This window comes from Coffea eugenioides, chromosome 6, assembly GCF_003713205.1.
Source record: "Coffea eugenioides isolate CCC68of chromosome 6, Ceug_1.0, whole genome shotgun sequence".
Taxonomy (NCBI): domain Eukaryota; kingdom Viridiplantae; phylum Streptophyta; class Magnoliopsida; order Gentianales; family Rubiaceae; genus Coffea; species Coffea eugenioides.
In genome coordinates, this window is record NC_040040.1 from 43,568,918 (window position 1) to 43,588,021 (window position 19,104).

The following is a 19,104-nucleotide window of genomic DNA, read 5'->3' on the forward strand; positions in this document are numbered from 1 at the left end:
GTTGGTGGTTGTTTTGGTGCTCTTCTTTTTTTTTTGATGGTCAGCTTTTAGGAAGGCATTTATCACAATCAATGGTCAAATTTGGAAGCTTTCAAGAGTCAAATTTCGTGGCAATTCTGGAGGCTTTCAAGAGTCAAATTTTGTGGCTTAAATGTTCTTGATCAAGAAAGAAGATTGTTGTGGTGATCAATAAAGAAGATTGATCAAGAAAGAAAGAACGACAAGGATTTTGGCTGCTGGAATTTTGCAGCCTTGTTGTTTACCAAAATTTGGTTCCCAAAACCCAGAAACTTCAAGATTCTTTCAAGAATTCAAGATGTTAATTTCTAGAATTCAAGACACACGAAATTGAAGATGATTTCCTCCCAAAACAATCCAAGATTTCACGATTTGATCAAGACAGATTTTGGTTGGCTTCAAGAATCCCAACTAAAGTTCCAAGAACTTCAAGATTGTGGTTTTAAACAATCAAGAACTTCAAGAAACCCAAGTTTTGATCAAGACAGATTTTCAAGAATTTTGTAAGGTCAGCCAGCTATATTTTTTTTTTTCGGATGAACAGTAACCTCGGATGATCAAATAGAACAAAAGACTGGAATTAAATGGATATAACAGGATAGAAACAAGACACAAACACAAACAAAGAATCTAGAATAAGACACAAAAGAAAGGCTGGACCAAACAAGGCTAACCACAGCAATTAACAACAACTAGACGCAAGTTTATGATGCAACAAATCTGGAAAAATAACGCAAGAACACGATGCAACAAATCTGGAAATTGCGGATAGCAAACTTAGAACATGAAAACAGAATTTTGGACAACTTGACTCGAAAGGAAATAAATAAAGGGATATAACGTGATACCTCTTAACTAGCTCTGATACCAACTGATACGAACGTCGCCAACCTTGTGACGAAACCCGTAAAAGATTAGATTCAGGATCGACAAGAGGACACCAAGTTTGGAGCGGATGACCTCAACCCGTTAATCACGTGGTTAACGAACCTTGGTATAATGGTAGAAGACGCCACAACCTAGTGCGATTCTAGATTGATAAGTCACGAACACCTAGAGAAATTCTAAGGTATTCAAGAAGCCTTGGAGAAACCAAGAAAACTCTCAAAATCTGATTTATTGATTGAATGCCTAAAACCATTGGAAGTGTGGGCTATTTATAGCCTTACATAGAGATGAACAACTAAATGTGGAACTAGTCTAGAGTTGTGGTCTTGACTAAGACTAACAATTGTAGGCTTGACTATTTCCATAAGACTAAGAATTGTGGGCTTGACCAAACCTTATGAGGTCATCCCTTAGGTAAACAACCTTATGAGGTCATCGCTTAGGTAAATAACCTTATGAGGTCATCGCTTAGGTAATTAAAGCAAGACTATGGACCATTAAGCCCTTATTACAAACGACTTAACTAAAATAGCAAATGTGACTAGATGGGCAGACGACTTGAGCTTATAAAGCGTGCCCACACCTTATAATGACTTTGCTATGGTGAATCGATTAAATGGCAGAAGACGTATCCTTATAAAGCGTGTCTGTGCCTTATAACGTCTTTGCTGTGGTGAAGCTGAATGAACTGCTCGATCTCGTGTAACCAGTCCTAGTGGGACTTGAACCTTATCTGATGGCATAGCTTGACTCGTATCACAATGTGATTTCACTGCTTTATATTTTCGTGGTGGTCCAGATTTTCGATTCTCATTGAAGTAGTCAATAACTCGTTTCCAAAAACTCTCTTCATTTTGAGAGTTACCCACAATGCTGCAATTTGAAATTGTGAGCCAAGCACTTGCAAGTAATTTGTCATCATCCACACTCCATGGAACACATTTACCGTCAAGTCAAAGATTTATATTTTCTACCTCACGTTGTGTTGAATACTACCTTGACTCCGTTGATCTTGTTGACCGGTGACCGGGAGTTGTTGAGCCTCCACAACCCATATCAAGGTTATAATACCTTGGTGTATAGTGATTTCCCGTTGAAGGATTAAAATAATTAGGTGACGGATACATGGGAATTTGATATGGAAAATGTGGTGGATTTTGGAAATTTGATGGATGATTGGAATTGGGTAAATTTGGAATTGGAAATGGATAATTTGGCAAATTTGGATAATTTTGAAAATTTTGGTGGTTTTGATTTTGTGAAGAGGATGAATTTTCTATATTTGAACTATTTAACATATTTCTAAAACTACTAAGATTCTCATCCATAATGATAAAATACTGAAATTTATCAAATTATGTAAATAGATTGAAAATATTGAATAAGGGAGTAGGAGAGATAATGGAGTAGAAGATTGTGAGGTGAAATAAAAAAATTACTTTGTGTATTTATAGGAAGTAAAATAAATTATCCGTTGCTAAATATAGCCGTTGTAAAAAAAGGCCGTTGTAAAATGGCTGGCTCCAAAAATGACCATTGTAAAATGTTTCAAAAAATGACCAAGTAAAAGGCTGTCTCATTTCAAAAAAATGTCTTATCTTGGCTATTTGGACGTTTGCTGGTGTTGTAATGCCGTTTGGACCCCACAACATCTTCCATGACGCACATCATTAGTATTGTGCGTGTAATCTCCATGACACGGCTCCAATGGGAGACCGTGTCATGAAGCGGTGTAATGGGAGGCATTATACCCCATTATACATTGCTGTGGATGCTCTTATGAATGGGAGACGTGTCATGGAGCGGTGTAATGGGAGGCATTATACCCCCATTATACATTGCTGTGGATACTCTTATGATACACCAGATTCGTCTCGATTATTGATAAAGTGAATAGATCTGTCATTTCTTGAGCTGCCAGAGTCGTCTCGGATATTGATAAAGTGAATATATCCGTCATTTCCTGAGCTGCCAGCATAAGTCGTCGTTCAAATTCAACAGAGGTAAACAGTTATTCTAAAACTTTATGGTATGTGCCTAGGAATACCTCAAAATACTGGGATTGTTTATTATTAAGTATGAATGTCTTATCTTTCTTGCAGTTGATAATGCATTTTCATTCACAATGATTATCAGCAAATCTAGATTGAAATTGATTCCTAAGGGGTTGTCTGGATGCCATAGCAAGACTTATTCTCTGCGGGAAATTTCTAAGCTTGTATATTAATCTAATGTAACTCGAAATCTTGAATCATTGAGATTTCAGTGCTTTCCACATTTTTAAGGAACCAAAAGCAGTGAATGTTTGATTTGGCGGTTACTAAGATTGGAGATAACTGATACAGTAAATAGTTTAGGAACCTAAAATTTGATAGAATAGGATGCGTTCGCATTGAATCTTGCATTTATGATTAAGACCGAAAGGAAAGTTTTACTGCGTTTTATGAAACTTGTACTAGGAAAGTTTTTGTGTACTTTATGAAACTTGAACTTGTCCAACAAACTGCTAAGAGTAGAAGTGGTACTTTTATACAGTAACAGGTGTGTTATGAATCCGGGTTCACAAGACGCTTCACAACCTATCCAGGGGACCATCTATACATTAAGGGCGGTGGTAAAGAAACACCAAATCAAAGAAAAGGTACAAAGAAACCAATCAAGGCAAGGAAACAAGTGAATACAGGGAAAAAAAAAAGAGTTATATCCACTGGATTAGATGACTAACTAGCCACAGAAACCTGTGGACCCAAGTATGGAATCAGATCCATCTCTGAGTCATTTGGCAAATCAATCTCCTCCAACCACCCATAGCACTCATCTTGTTTTGCCTCTTTAACTTCTACATCTACATCCAGTGAAAGCATATAATCAATATGGCAGCTAAAAACACAACAAAATGAGAAGAAGATCGACTGTAAAACTAATGTTGAATGTCAAATTAAGCTCAGAATGTCCAATGTAATCTCATGATAGCATGGACACTCTGCCTCACTTCAAAACTTAACTGGTTTAGTGGCTAAGAAACTCCAAGTTGAAGAAATGACAATATTCCCCAACATTTCAAGTAAAATACTCCTCAATATAATCGTAACAACGATTCCCTGAACTACAAGTGTTAATGCAGGCTGATTCTTTTGAAGAAATAGGAAAAATCCATGCAATTATAGCAAATATTCAAGTTCTTTTTTCTTGTTGACAGCGTACCTTCTCAATTATAACAAAAATTCAACCATGCTTTGACTATATATTTCCTCTTCACATTTAATCTTTTCCAAATTCCAATTGCTTTGATAAGTTCACTACAAACTTTCTGAAGGCTTAATCTCCCATTGGCTATCACAAGGCAAATTGTATAGCCTCCAGGGGAAAACTGTGGAAGTTCTATTCATAACAATCTTATACTGCAAATTTAACCAGTGTATGATCAATAAAAAGTTTTTCCACTTCAATCTCCAGAACAGTTAGCCCAAAAAACAAAAAAGATGTGGAGCGAAAGATCTCCAACAATGGCATCAGGAGAAGGCAAAAGTATTTAAATAAAAGGGCTACTTAGCATAAAGTAATATAGCTCTTGCAATTACTTTTTTTCTTTCACACATGGATGAAATTAATTCAAGAAAGTTCACCATACTGAATTAACAAATACAATAACGAAACTTGTACAGGGAGAACAAAAGGCTTACCTAGCGTAGCATCATAGGGACTATCCTTGTAATATGAGCAGTCACGGCCATCATCTTTTGAGTAGGGAGGTCCAAGCACATCAAGTACTGCACAAGGTGTTATTGCTGTAAATTCATGAATATTGCCTCCCGATGTAGGATATAGCACAGAAGTGTCACATGGAGCTGTAAAGATCCTATTCGCTCTCAGTCGTGCCAATCTCTTCACTGAAATAATCATCTTTATTTGTCAGAGAAAGTTGATAAATTATGAACCAATATATGTAGGTTATAGAGTGGAAGGAATGAAGAGAGTTGGATACATCGATACATGGATGGATAAATGTAGAGAGACAGACAGAGAGACACCAACCACATACATTTAGGATCTGATTCATGGTTATCTGAACTTGAATTATCAAGCCAATCATAAGATTTAATGTGCATCGACCCCAGTAAAAGCTTGCTGAAAACAGTCATTCCTGGGTGATTGTGAAGCGGTATGACTGAATTTGCTGGAAGAAAGAAGATGCACAACTGCAGAAAGCAATTCACAAGGTTAATCAACCCAAGCTTGCCCTTGAGCTTCAAAATGATATGCCTATATATTGCAGTGTAGTTCAAAAGATGATTCAAGAATAACGGTCATTAACTTGCACTAGATCATGAACACTTGACTATGGATCACCAAAGAACTAAAGTTTGAAAAGAAGGCACCAGCTTTTTTACCCATTTCATTTGGATTCAAGTATCACAAATAATTCTGTAAAACAGAAATTCTAAAAGCACCTGTGCTTGCACAGCTATACAGTTCAAGTTATTGACTCGATACAAAATGCTCGAAAGCACTCAGATAAATATCAAACTCTGAATTATTTACTGCCTTGTTTTGAATAATTATGCAGTAATCCCATGCCAAGAACTTTTGTCCACACACTAGAGAGCAAATAATGACTTTATGACAATGCTTGGTGCATAAATACATCAAACTTGTGTTCACTAAAATCATGCACTCATCACTTGCTCATCAAATTTAACAAAAGCACAAATAAACAGAGGCAGTCTTACCGAGAACTTCTTGCATTGGTGAATTGTTGCATATGCTACTCGTTCATGGGCCTTCACATCAGTGTTGGGCTTAAAGAAATGGAGATCACTACTTAGCCCAACGTCCTGTGGCGTCATTTGATCTAGATTGTAGCAACAGGTTCAGCAAATAATAAAATAGCACTAAATATGTAGCTTAAGATTGACTTAGGGACATGAAATATAGAGAAGGACATATCTACATATATAAACATACATAAACATGTATATCTCCAAGAATTTTGCAATCTCAAAGACAAAATCTAAAGAAGAATAAAAGTACTCAAGATCCATGTTTCCTCTCAATTCATATTCTTATAATGCTACAAGGCTCCTTAGGAATAGTAACAACTATGCCTATAAGTACTTTACATTGTGTTCACAGGGTCAGCCAAGTTAATGTTCAGAACGTCCATGTCTTAATTGTGTTGACAAAGTTCATGTTTGCTAATTACCACTGCTCATTAACAAAGCTCACAAACGTGTGATTCACGTTTTACACATTCTGCTCAATGATCAAGTCGGTGCATCAGTGGAAAGCACAAAATTCATGTAATCCAATCATGCTGCCATTAGTTGAGATCAATGACACTTTTTGTTAACTAAAATGAATATTATTTAACTCTTTTATATTGAGTTAGAGCATGTATAATACCTTTTATCTCATTTAATGGGCTTATATGTTGTCAGCATAACTTGACAGTTTGTTCATAAGGTCAAATTCATGTAACAGAGATAGAGCAATATATGACTAGGATTTGTTCAAGTTTCTTTTGCGTGTTCACTATTTATTTAGTTTTCTAAAGCTACAGAATGCAGCACATTTAGATCCAGCAACTAGTAAGCAATTATGTACACAACTAATGAAGCAAAACTTTCAAATCCTCATCCAGATTTTAACTGAATTTGATAGTCTATAATCTGCTACAAGTTTGCAATAAAACATGCATTAATTAAATCATTTCTTTCATTCGAAAGATACTGAAAGAATGAAGTTCAGTTATCACAATACCAAAAAAATAAAAGTGCTCTTTAGGATCAAATAAATAACGTAAAGAACAAAATCGGTTAGACTATTTGTGATCACTTAACATATTTAAGAAGTCCCCCTTGCACTTTGACAATTTCCCTTCCAAAAAAACAGAAATAGTCCACGGCAAAATCCAACGCAATGTGGTTTACAAAAAACTAAAGTGAATACAACATTATTTGTAAAGTTTCAAGTCACAATTCCAATCCCTCATAGCAATCTAAAATAAATCAAGAATTCTATACCTCATACTATATGTCATTATTTACAATCCCTAAAGAAAGCGTATTTATTTGTCAACTGCAATGTTTTGAACCCAACTTTCAACTGCGCAAATCTTTCAGGCAAATATTCTGAAATTATCCAAAAAAATCTGACAGAATCATCTTCATAATTGATAATATCATTATTGAAGTTCCAAAAAATTACAATCTGTACACACATCCCTCCCCAGTAAACCACATTAGGCCTAACAGTTTTTTCCCCCCAGCTAAACACATATATTTTATTCTCCCTTTGCCAAAGTAACATGATTAGGACTGATAAGTGGCACAAAGAAAATCTTCATTCCTATTGAAGTCCATGATTTTGGATGAATCAGCCATCAATACAGAAACAAATTAAAAAACAGACAAGAAAAGAAAAACAGCTCAAACATTTCACCAATAGCAAGTTGAAGAAGCCAAAAACTAGGACCAAAGACAAGATTCCACTACCAGTATTGTCTAAGATGTAACATGCCAATTAAATCAGAACATTGATGATACAAAAAGCCAAAAAACCACTTCAATTCTGAAAAAGAACAAAACAAAACGAGAATGGCAGGACAAACGAATAGATCAAAGACTCACCAAGAATGTGGCAGAGCATTTGAACATCATTGGGTGAAGGCACGGTACCAGGACCTTTAAACACTTGCTGACACGATAAAAATAGCTGTTGGAGACCCAAAATCGGCCGCAATGACCTCCTTATAATTACCTTCCTCCTACTACTATTACTACATCTCTTCTTCCTTATGATCTTATCCTGTACCTTCCCAATCAAATCTCCCGGTTTTCTCACCAGCCCTGCGGCCTCTGCCTCCATGGTCATCTTATCTTCTTCCCCTCTTACAGAACTAGACTAACTCTAACCCTGTAAGGGGTATATATATTGACTGACTTCCTTTGTCAAATTCAAATCTGTTTGCAGATTTCAGGTGGGTGTTGGCTAAATATAAATGGGTCAGAATTAAATTAGCGTAAAACCGTAAGATTTTGGTGCATGGAATTGACAATAAGTGGAAGAAAAACGGTTGTAATATGTATACAAAGTATACGACTACAGGAATATGTATAGAAAGAGGTGGGAGAAAACCAGGGGCGGCCATGGGGGGAGTTTGAATGGCAAGAGTTGGAATGCGAAGTTTTATAATCATTTGTTTCGTGGAAAAAATTGACTAGAGAACAGGGGCAGTTTTCTTGATGTTTCCCGCCCGCAAGAATGAGGGAAACCAGCTGGTTGTGGTGTAACCTGACAAAGATTAACCGTCCACAGTTTTTCTTTCCATTTGGGGGAACAGAAGGGCGCGGATCACGTGCTCATACAGTGGTCATTTTGCCAATTTGGAATTCCATTCAGACAAATCAGTCTAAAATTGGTTTTTTATAGTAACTTAATGCTTCCATGCATACTCATATGGGCGTCAAAGGTATCACGACTTTTGCAAAATAACAACAGAAAAAATGAAAGTGAAAAACAAAAAATAAAATTCTCAACAACAAGGCACAACCTAATTAATAAGACGCTGCATCTATCATTAATAAGTCACGAGTTCAAGTAAGTGATTCGGGGAACTAGTGTTGGTCCTATTTAAAAAAGATAATTCTAGAAAAATAAAAACAAAAAAAATAAAAATAAAAATCGAAACAAAAAGTAAAAGGAAAAAGAATATATTCTTTTATACATGGACACATCTCCAACAAAAACATACCATAATTTTGTTGATGGAAATCCACAATCACCTTATACAATGATGTAAAAAAAAAAAAAGAAAGAGCTGGCATTATCAAAAAGTATTGAAAACGTGTTGATGATATAAGTAAAATATTATTTAAAAACATTTGTATCCAAACACACTTAACATTATTTGATCATTTATCTCTCCATAAGGATTAAGTTGATGGTGTGTAATTTTCAAGCAAAAATGCCAAATGTGCCCTTCAATTAAGAAAGAGTTTTTTTAACACTTCACTCCTAATTTTTAACACCTCTCTCACTTTATTCCCTAATGTTATCAACAAAAACCAAGAAAGCGAGAAACTACGAGGAAGAAATAAAAAATTTCTTTGAGAGAGTTAAAACCCAAAGCAATATACCATTGGAATCCTTACATCATGAGGAGTATTTTGTTGTTTAAATCTTCAAAAAAAAAAGGTAATAAAATTGACTTTGATTTAGAAACTTACATTTAGCCTGCATTTGCGATTTTCAAATTCATTCTTAATGGTTTAGCTATATGTGATTGTGGTATTTAATCATTATTAATGGATATATTGTTAATTTCTTAGTTAATTGTTGATATAGCTTCATATTTCCACTCATTATGAGCAGGGATATATATATATTATTATATACACTTTGATGGGCTTTCATGCTTATGCATATTTTGAAAATATATATAAAAAATTTTTGGAGGTGAAGTTGGCACTCCTGCTTTTTGCATAATTTTAATAGACAAAAGTTTTTTTTCAACTTAAATGAACATGTTAAAACACCTTAAATTTTATTAAAAAAATACACTATAATATTCATAAACACACATCCATTCCTCTTTTCTACCATCACTCTCCCTAACCATTTCCACTTTCATTGTTGCCGCTGCTACCTCGTCCACCTACCCCTACCCCTCTTTACCCCATTGTCCCCATCACCGGCCACCGCCATCCTTCTCTTCCCTCTCCTTCCCTTCCATTTCTTCTCCCATCATTCCCTGCCTTTGCCCCACCTCTCCCAACCCTAGCCCCCTCCCCTTCTTCTCCAACTCCCATTTGCCCTCTCCCTCTGTTCACAACCACATCTGGTCATCGAAAAGGAGAGGCATGAGTGGGAGGGTAAGCCCGAGTTGGAGAATGTTTGGTTGTGGGTGTGGTGGCAAGAGTGGGTGGCGGAGTTTTACAAATATTCTCCAAACATTTCAAATACACAGAAATTTTTGTAAAAATTTTATAGTAAAATTTAAAACAAAATTCTGAAAAACACACTATCCAAAGGAGCCTAGAGATTTTTCTAAAATTTTGGAAACAAAAAAATATAAATTTCAAAGATTGAGCCTCGTCCCCTCTCATCCATCCTTGTTTGAATATAGTATTTATGCCATTTCACGTGATTTTGGAAGAGAAGAGATACAAGTGAGGAAAAGTATGTAACAACAGCACATCGGTTTTTTTTTTTTTTTGGGAGCATAGGAGGAGAAAAATTTAAAAAGTAGGAGGGAAGAAGAGGAAATTGCAGCATATGGACCGTTGTGTAAGATGGGTTAGAAAACAAGTAACTAGAAGTTTGTTTGGATTGAGTATTATTTGAGATATTATTTGAAATGATTAATGTAATATTTTTTTTGATGTGATATACATGAGATAAGAAAATTATTGAAAAGATAAAAAAACACATTGAAAATCGTGTTTATAATGCAATCAAATAATTTTTTGCAAATAATCTCTCATCCAAAAAATTTAAGAATTAATTCTATAAAAATCACCTTCTACAAGATTAGAGAAATGTTAATACAGACTAAAATGACAGACGACGCATTAAACATTAAAGGAATAAAGTCATAAAAATCCATCTAAAATTGGTCTTTGCAGCCTTTTGTTTTCTTTTTTCTCTTTCGCTTTTCGTTTTCCTATTGAATATAGTACTAGCTTTGTGCAAACTTTCAATTGTCAAATTTAATAATAAATGCAAAATTATATAATTTTTACTTTTATATATGAGTAAATCTTATATACACTATCAGTATATATACTATTATGGTTGGATAAATGATACATGAGCAAAATTTGAATTTCAAATTCAAATTTTACACATGTGTCATATATCTAACGTAATAGTATATATACTGACAGTGTATACAAGATTAATCCTTGATTATATTTGCACACATATTTACTTATATTAATAACCCATCCTGCCTTTTTTTTAAACTATCATTGTTCACACTTTTGTTGATACGTGTGCGAACAGATAGTAGTTCTAGTAAAAGGATAGTAAACTGCATGCACCGAAACCATTACCCTTAAAGAACACAGTTTACATAATGCATCTTTGCCTTTCAGAATAAAAGGGGCAATTCTGGTGGCCAAAGTAGGGGCGAAAACCAATATATATATATATATATATATCAACGAAGACTAAATTAAGATTGATAAATCTTCAAGGAATCTTGCTTTGGATCTTTGGTGATTCAGCTGCTTCAGTACCTTCGTATGAATACGATTTTTTGTTAATTTAAAGGACATTAATTGGGCTTTGAAATGGCAAATTCTATATATACATACACATTTTGAATTAGCTCATAGGAAAATTAGTAGAGAAGTTAAATGTAGCTGATTTTTTCAGAAACGACAGGCAATCCATAGGTTTTCTACAAGTGTTGGAAGTTGTACAATGAAAGAGTTTGCACATCACTTTTTTTTTTTTTTTTTTTTTTTTATTTGTAGAATCACAAGGAATGTATAATGCCATTATAATGATTTACATATGTTGGTTCCATGTAACACGCAAAAAACAAGACTAAAATTTTGAGCATGTAACCCTCATCCATGATACATTGAACCTCGAGAGTGGAATCTCTCCCTCTGAGACCTGTGATTTGAATCTTTTCCACTGTTTCCATTAATTAAATCCCCAATGTTATATTTGGATAGAATATTATTTGAATTGATTATTGTAATATTTTTTTTATAATGTGATGAATGTAAAATAAAAAGAGAATTGTGATTATAAAATAGTAATTGAAAGTGTTTATGATACAAATAAAATATTATTTAAAAACAATATTTGTATCGAAATACACTTGTTTTGGCACTTATTTTTGTTCCAAAATTGTAAAAAGATTTTTCCATCCCTCTTACACAACAGTCCATATTCTGTGTTCTCCCGTCTCCCTCCCCACTTCTTAAATTCTATCTTTTCCCTGCTAGAAAAAAATGAAAAAATAATCCATATACAGCTGCTATTTACTTTTCCTTGGTTTTCTTCTCTTACCAACATCACGTGAAATTGCACAAATACTACATTGAAACAAGGATGGACGAAAGGGGGCGGGGCTCAGTCCTTGAAATTTATAATTTTTCTCCTTAAAATTTTCAAAATTAAAAAATATCTCCTTCATAAAATAAACTTCACCTCCACAAAATTTTTTAAAAATCTTTTTCTTGACTTCAAAGTATGCATGAGTGTGAAAGTCGGCCCTCACAATGTATTTTCTAATTCTGCCCCTATATTGAAATGATCTTTATAATGAGTGGAAAATGAAGCTCACAATTAACTTAGAAATTAACAATATATCCATTAACAATGATTAAATACCACAATCTAATATAGCTAAACCATTGAGAATGAATTTAAAAATTGCAAATGCAGGCTCAATGTGAGTTTCTAAATCAAAGTCAATTTTATTACCCATTTTTGAGGATTTAAACATCAAATGACTCCTCATGATGTAAGGATTCCATTGATATACTGCTTTTGGTTTTAAACTCATCCGATGAAATTTTCTATTTCTTCCTCGTAGTTTCTTGCTTTCTTGATTTTTGCTGATTAATAATAACATTAGGGGATAAAGTGACAAAGGCATTAAAAATTAAGAGTGAAGTGTCAAAAAACTCTTTCTTAATTGAAGGGCATATTTGGCTTTTTATTTGAAAATTCTACACAGTCAATTTTGATCATCAGGAGATAATTTGATCAAATAATAATGTTAGGTACTAAAATGATAGACACGTTAAACAATAAAAGGAAAAAAGTGATAAAAAAAAACCCATCTAAAATTGGACTTTACGGCCTTTGTTTTTTTTCTCTCTTGTTTTTGGCTTTTTGGTTGAATATAGTGCTAGCTTTGTGCAAACTTTCAAGTGTCGAATTTAATAATAAATGCCGAATTGTATCATATTTACTTTTATATTTTTGGACAAATAATTACTTATTTTAATAATCCATTCTGCCCTTTTTTAAAAAAAAAAAAAAAAAAACTATCAGTGTTCACGCTTTTATTGATACGCGCCGAGCAGATAGTAGTAGTACGATTAAAAGGATAAACAATCATTATCAGTGATCAATAGGTTTAAACTATGAACCAAGACTAAATTGAAATTGATAAATCTTCAATGAATCTTGCCTTGCACCTTTGGTGATTCAGCTGTTTCAGTACTTTCGTATGAATGCGATTTTTGGTCAAAAGAAATTACTAATTGGGCTTTGAAATGGCAAATTCTTTATATACGTGTGCATTTTGAATTAGTTCATGGGAAAATTAGCAGAAAAGTTAAATCTAAGCGGTTAAGGGCAAATGCTGACTTTTTCAGAAACGACCGGCAATCCATAGGATTCTACAAGTGTTGGAGGTTGTACAATGAAAGAGTTTGCACGGCACTTTTTCTTATTTGTAGAATCACAAGTCAAGTATAATGCCATTACAATGACTTACATGTCATGGTACTATGTAACACGCAAGAAATAAGAATAAAGTTTGAGCATATAATTCACATTTATAAAATTTTAAGGATTAATCTTTTCTACACTAACAATATATATAATTTCAATGTTGAATGAATGACAACTATTTAAAATTTGAATTTGAAATCCAATTTTTATACATGTGTCATGAATCTAATAGTGATAGTGTATATACTGTTAGTATATATAAGATTTACTCAAATTTTAAATCTCGAAATTGAAATCTCTTACTCTCTTACTCTCTTACTCTGAGAGTTGTGATTTGAATCTTTTCCACCTTCGAATTTTTTTTTTCAAATTTTGTATAGTTATCATTCATCCAACGCTAAAAGTGTATACACTGTCAGTGTATATAAGATTTACTCAAATTTTAAATCTCGAAATTGAAATTTCTTATTCTGAGGGTTGTGATTTGAATCTTTTCCACCTTTGATTTTTTTTTTTTTTTTGATAAATGAGGGTAGAACTATAATTACTAAATTTGTTGAAAATCATTCAGTACCAATTGCTTTACAAAATCTGAAAGAGGATGTCAAAGAGAATCAATCGAAGTTCCTGACGTAGCAAAATAAGTTAACTCACCAGTTGCTTTATTCGATTTTCCTTGGAATCCAATTAACTTTAGTAAAGACAAGAAGCTACCGTAGAAAGTCTAATATCATTAATGAATGGACCAACGGTTTTCCACCTTTGAATTAGTGGCTCATCAAGTACACAATAATAATATTTTGATTACTTAGAAATGTGACATATCATTTATTATCAAACAAACACATTATTAAATTTTTTAATAACGATTCTTTTCTGGTTTGACTGAGCAAGAATACTATGGCTGGGAGGAGTGCCAAAAACATCGAGAGGGAAGGGGGAAAAATGGACAACAATAAAGGTCCCTCAGTAAAAAATGGAAAAGCCAAAAAACCATTAGCTATTGATTTAGGGAAAGACAAAAAAAAAAAAACTAGTGCAATTAGTAGTAGATCATATTTGCTTGCAATTTCAACGGACGAAAAGTTCCTTTAGCCACATTGGGATTAAGCAATTTAAATTCTTTCACACCCTATTTCTTGCTAATTGATGGCTAATTGTACCCACAGGTTTTGCTGAAAAGGGAAATGTGCATTTATACAACAAAGAATTTTAAACCAAAAACATTCTCTAGAAGTGTTGCAGCCTCATCATATGCTGCTGCTACTTACTTTTTCTTACTTGCTTTTTTATTTTCCCTTACCAAAATCACATGAAATTTCAAGAACGTAAATATCGAAATGATCCTCATGGTCAGTGCAAATATGAAACTACCCACAATTAACAAGATATCCACAAAAACTAAATTCAAGCCATATGATTGGGTTAAGTAGTGTATATCAACTCTTGAATGAAACCATTTTCTTACAATATCATTTTTGCACAAGAAACATGAATAAATACCACAATCACATATAGCCAAACCATTAACAGTTAATTTGAAAATCGCAAATGTAGGCTAAATATGAGTTTCTACATCAAAGTCAATTTTATTACCTATTTTTGAAGATTTTAAACGTCAAAATGATTTCTCCGATGCAAGGATTCCAGTGGTATATTGATTTTGGTTTTAAACTCCTCTGAATAAATTATATATTTCTTCCTAATGGTTTTCTCGATTTCTTGGTTTTAGCCCACCAATAATAAATAACATCAGAGAGGCATTAAAAAATAGGAGTCAAATGTTAAAAAACTCTTTCTTAATTGAAGGGCGCTTTGATCCTTAGTCCAGAAATAACGTGATCAAATAATAATGTGAAGGGAAAGGTGCATTAAACATTAAAGGAATAAAATGATAAAACCCCATCTACAGCCCATCTAAAATTTGTCTTCGCGGCCTCTCTTTTCTTTTCTTTTTTTTTTTTTAGTTTTAATCTTTTTAATTGCAAACTTTCAAGTGCCGAATAATAAATGCCCAATTGTATCATTTGTACTTTCATATTTTCTTTAAAACAAATTTTCATATATTGTTATCTCATTCTTCCTTTTTTTTTTCCGCTGTCATTGTTCACACTTTAATTGACACGTGTTGAATAGATAATAGTACGAGTAAAAGAATAGTAGTATGCGTGCACCAAAATCATCACTTAAAAGTACACAATCGGAATGCATCTTTGCTTTTCAGAATAAAAGGGACAATTTTGGTTGGCAAAGTTTAGGACAACATGAAAAAAAAGAAAGAATTAATTTTCTATACACTGACAATATATACATTTTTACTATTGGATGCATGATAAATAATTTGAATTTGAATTTACATATGTATCATATATCCAGTCGTGATAATATATACACCATCAGTATATATATAAAATTAACTCAAAAAAATAATCAAGTTTAGCAATCAATAGGTTTTTGATATAAACTAAGAATAAGTTGAGATTAATCTTCAACGAATCTTGTTTTGGACCTTTGGTTTCCTCAAGTTTGCCAACAGGACAAGTAACCTAAGGAGAGGAGTTAACTTTGTTGCTCTTTTTTTCATTAATTTTGTTATGCAGTTATGCTGTGTCGGTGGAAAGCCTAAGGGGTAAACAATATTAATCACCTTTTTCCTTAGCTTATTTAATTAAATTTGTTGGATTCTTAGGATTCTAAAGTTTTGCTGTGCAAATCAAACTGTACATGGCTGCAAGAAATCCAAACAAATCTAGAGTTGCTGCATTGCCACGGGTTTAAACGTGAATCTTACGGCAGCAATCATTTAATTTGTGATGCTGAATCATGAAAATTTGGTCCACTATTAACTATCCACCTTGGTCCACAACTTGCTAATTCTTTAAGCACTTTTAATGACTCTAACTTTGTCATGATATTCAATGCATATCAAGCAGTTACAAAATTCCATTAAAGCAATCTTCACTTGACTTGAGCAGGAAATTAGAAACTAATATCATGAATTCTCGGCCAAATGTCATTATTGGATTTGAAATTCCACATACCAGATAAGTACATAAATTAATGTACTTCTTCTAAATCTTAAATGAACAAAATGGGACTACAAACCAACATTTAAGTAGAAGAATAGATGATCTGTTCTTTAGTTTCTTGAAGATGTCAAATTAAACAAACCGAAACTAATTTAAAAACCGATGGCAGAATACTTCTGGCATTCTAACTGGGAAAAACATGCAAAATAAAAATAAAAAAAAAAACTGCTCCATGTTTCACTACAAAAACTTGAGCAGTTTTTCCAATACATTGGCTTAAAGCTGATTAACAGCCATAATATTTTACTAAAGCCAAAACTAAAGCACTAGAGTGCATTCAACATAGAAGTAGTTCTTTCCTTGCTTCGCGTAGCACCTAATTTTGCCTTGTTAAAGTGCCGTTTATACATGATATAAGCATTTTCTCCGTATTGCTTTTTTATCGTGTAAACTAAGGGTCCATTTCATTTGAAAGGTGTGTTTTTTGGTGTTTACATATAATTTTACTGTAACTTACAATAGCAATTGCAGAAAAACTTTTGTATATTTAGGGTTTAAAAAAATTGAAAAACTTTTCTTTTATTTTTTTTCCTTTTCTCTCTCTTTTTTTCTTTTTTCCCTTTCTCCTTCTTCCCCACACCTGCTCTTCCTCCTTCCTCCTTCTTTTCCCTTCTCCTCCCTCCCTCCTCTGTCTTCTCTCCCTCCTCCTCCTCTCCTTTCCCCCTTCTCTTGCCACCCACTCTTCCCCTCCTCCCTTCACCCTGCAAGAAGGGTGAAGGGAGAGAGGGGGTGGCAAGAGAAGGGGGGAAGGAGGAGGAGGAGGGAGGGAGAAAGGAGAAAGGAAAAGAGGGAAGGAGAAAAAAAAATTTGGGAAGGGAGGAAGAGAGTGGTGCTAGCGTCGACACAGGAGAGGGAGTAGGAGGAGCGAAAAGAAAGACAATAAGAAAAAAATTTGTGGCATTTTGGAATATTTTGAAGTATGTATTTTAAAATTTGGGATATTTTAAAAGTTGTAAATAAAATTGTAAAAAAAATTGCTATTAAAAACTCCTAAAAGACACCCCTCCCAAGTAGATTCCTCCGTTTGGATTGGGCTGTTTTTTATAAATTAGATTTTCACAAACAATGCTATCTACCTTGTATATAAGAAGAAAGCCAAGTTACTATATATCTCATCTTTTTGACACATATTTTGCCTATATTTTTGACAAGTGGAATCTTGCTCATTTTACCTAAATTTTTCCTTCCCTTTTTTTATTCAATTGGGCCAAAAGGATTAAAATATTTTTTCTCCTTCAGAAAATCAACAACATCTCTTCTTCTTCTTCTTGCAGCAACTACTGTCATCCCTCACCTTTTTTATTTTATATTTTTTAAAACTAATTTAACTAAGATTATTTCCATATTCATTTTTCTTTTTTCCGCGAGATTATTAGCTACTTAGCAAAGAAAAGTTTTTATTATTTCTTTGATACTGTTTTACATTTTCTCTTCTTCCTTTTTTCTTCATCTCTAATCTCTCATGTTTGCTCTATTCTTCGATCATAATGTTATAGCCAATTGGCATTTGTTTGTTAAATTTATAGGATGACATTTTTATTTTCTTCATGGATAAAAGGTGAATTATTAAAAAATGTAAAAAGATCTTAAAATTTATTTTATACCAGTGATCATCTTCTATGAAGAATAAAACAAAAATTCATTCTTTTCTTTTCTCCTCCTAGGATTTGATTTCTTACGTCACATTTTTTTCTTTTTCTTTGTTTTTTGGTTCCATTTTGTAATTATCTACAATTTTTGTGTATTTTTTAGGAGAAAAGATATATCATGTGATGCTTCACCAAGATATTTCTAATTACGCATTCTTCGACCTCTGTTTTTCTCTGTTTTTTTCTTTCCTCTCCCCCTTCCCCTTTTTTGTAATTACTTTATGGTCTATTCAATTTAATTGAAGGATCCAATAAAATTTTGTATATATTTAAATTAATGTTAATGTCTGTTTGTTTTTTAATTACTCAAGTGCTATAGTATCAATTGGGTTGGCATACAAGGATTGCAGTTGGTGGTGGAAGTTAGAATTGAGCCTTTCAACCTAGAGTGTAACTTGACAAAAAATTGTTAGAAAATTCAATTTTGATTAGGAAGATGTTTTTGCAATAAAAAAAATGGTTCGGTTCAAATTTGTATATGTGGATCTGAAAACGTAGCAATTCATATTTTTATCTAACCTTGCTATTTATATTTTGGTGTTACGGGATAATGTTGTCACCTTTAGAAGGAATTTAAATAGATGAACTAGCTTCTTCTATCAAAAAGAAAGAAAAATGTGCAAGTTTATAATAAGCTATATTGATGTTGAAGATTGTGCTAGGTCTTAGTGGTTTTCTAAACTTTTTCTCATTATTAAAGTACTGGAAGCATTATGATTGTTTTTGGTTTGGTTACAACTAAAGTTATGATGCTATTAATACAGCAACATACTTATAGTATATTAATTCTCTCTCCTTTTTGGGCTTTATCATAATAGTGGAACAAAAATCTTTATCCAAATTATAAATAGGGGGATTGATTTCATAGATAGAATTTCTCTTCACAACAAATTTTAAGGAAAATTTTGTTTATACTCTATATTTCATTAATTATTTCCTCCTTTCCCTCCTTCTTCCTCCTTCCTCCTCATCCCTTTTTCTCTCCTCTCTTTCTTCTATTTCTTTATTCCCCTTCTTCCTCCCTTTCCCTTTCT

The 19,104-nt window shown here is 33.2% G+C and overlaps 1 protein-coding gene across 1 annotated transcript; it reads right to left on the reverse strand.

Moving 5' to 3' along the window:
- Positions 1–3,422: 3,422 nt before the first annotated feature.
- Positions 3,423–7,947, reverse strand: LOC113776231 (plant cysteine oxidase 2-like). The gene is made up of 5 exons (XM_027321345.1): positions 7,536–7,947; positions 5,637–5,758; positions 4,949–5,105; positions 4,590–4,796; positions 3,423–3,751 (listed from the first exon to the last, which is right to left on the reverse strand). The coding sequence occupies exons 1-5, from the start codon at positions 7,777–7,779 to the stop codon at positions 3,627–3,629; spliced, it is 855 nt and encodes a 284-aa protein (XP_027177146.1). The 5' UTR covers positions 7,780–7,947; the 3' UTR covers positions 3,423–3,626.
- Between the last annotated feature and the right edge of the window lie 11,157 nt (positions 7,948–19,104).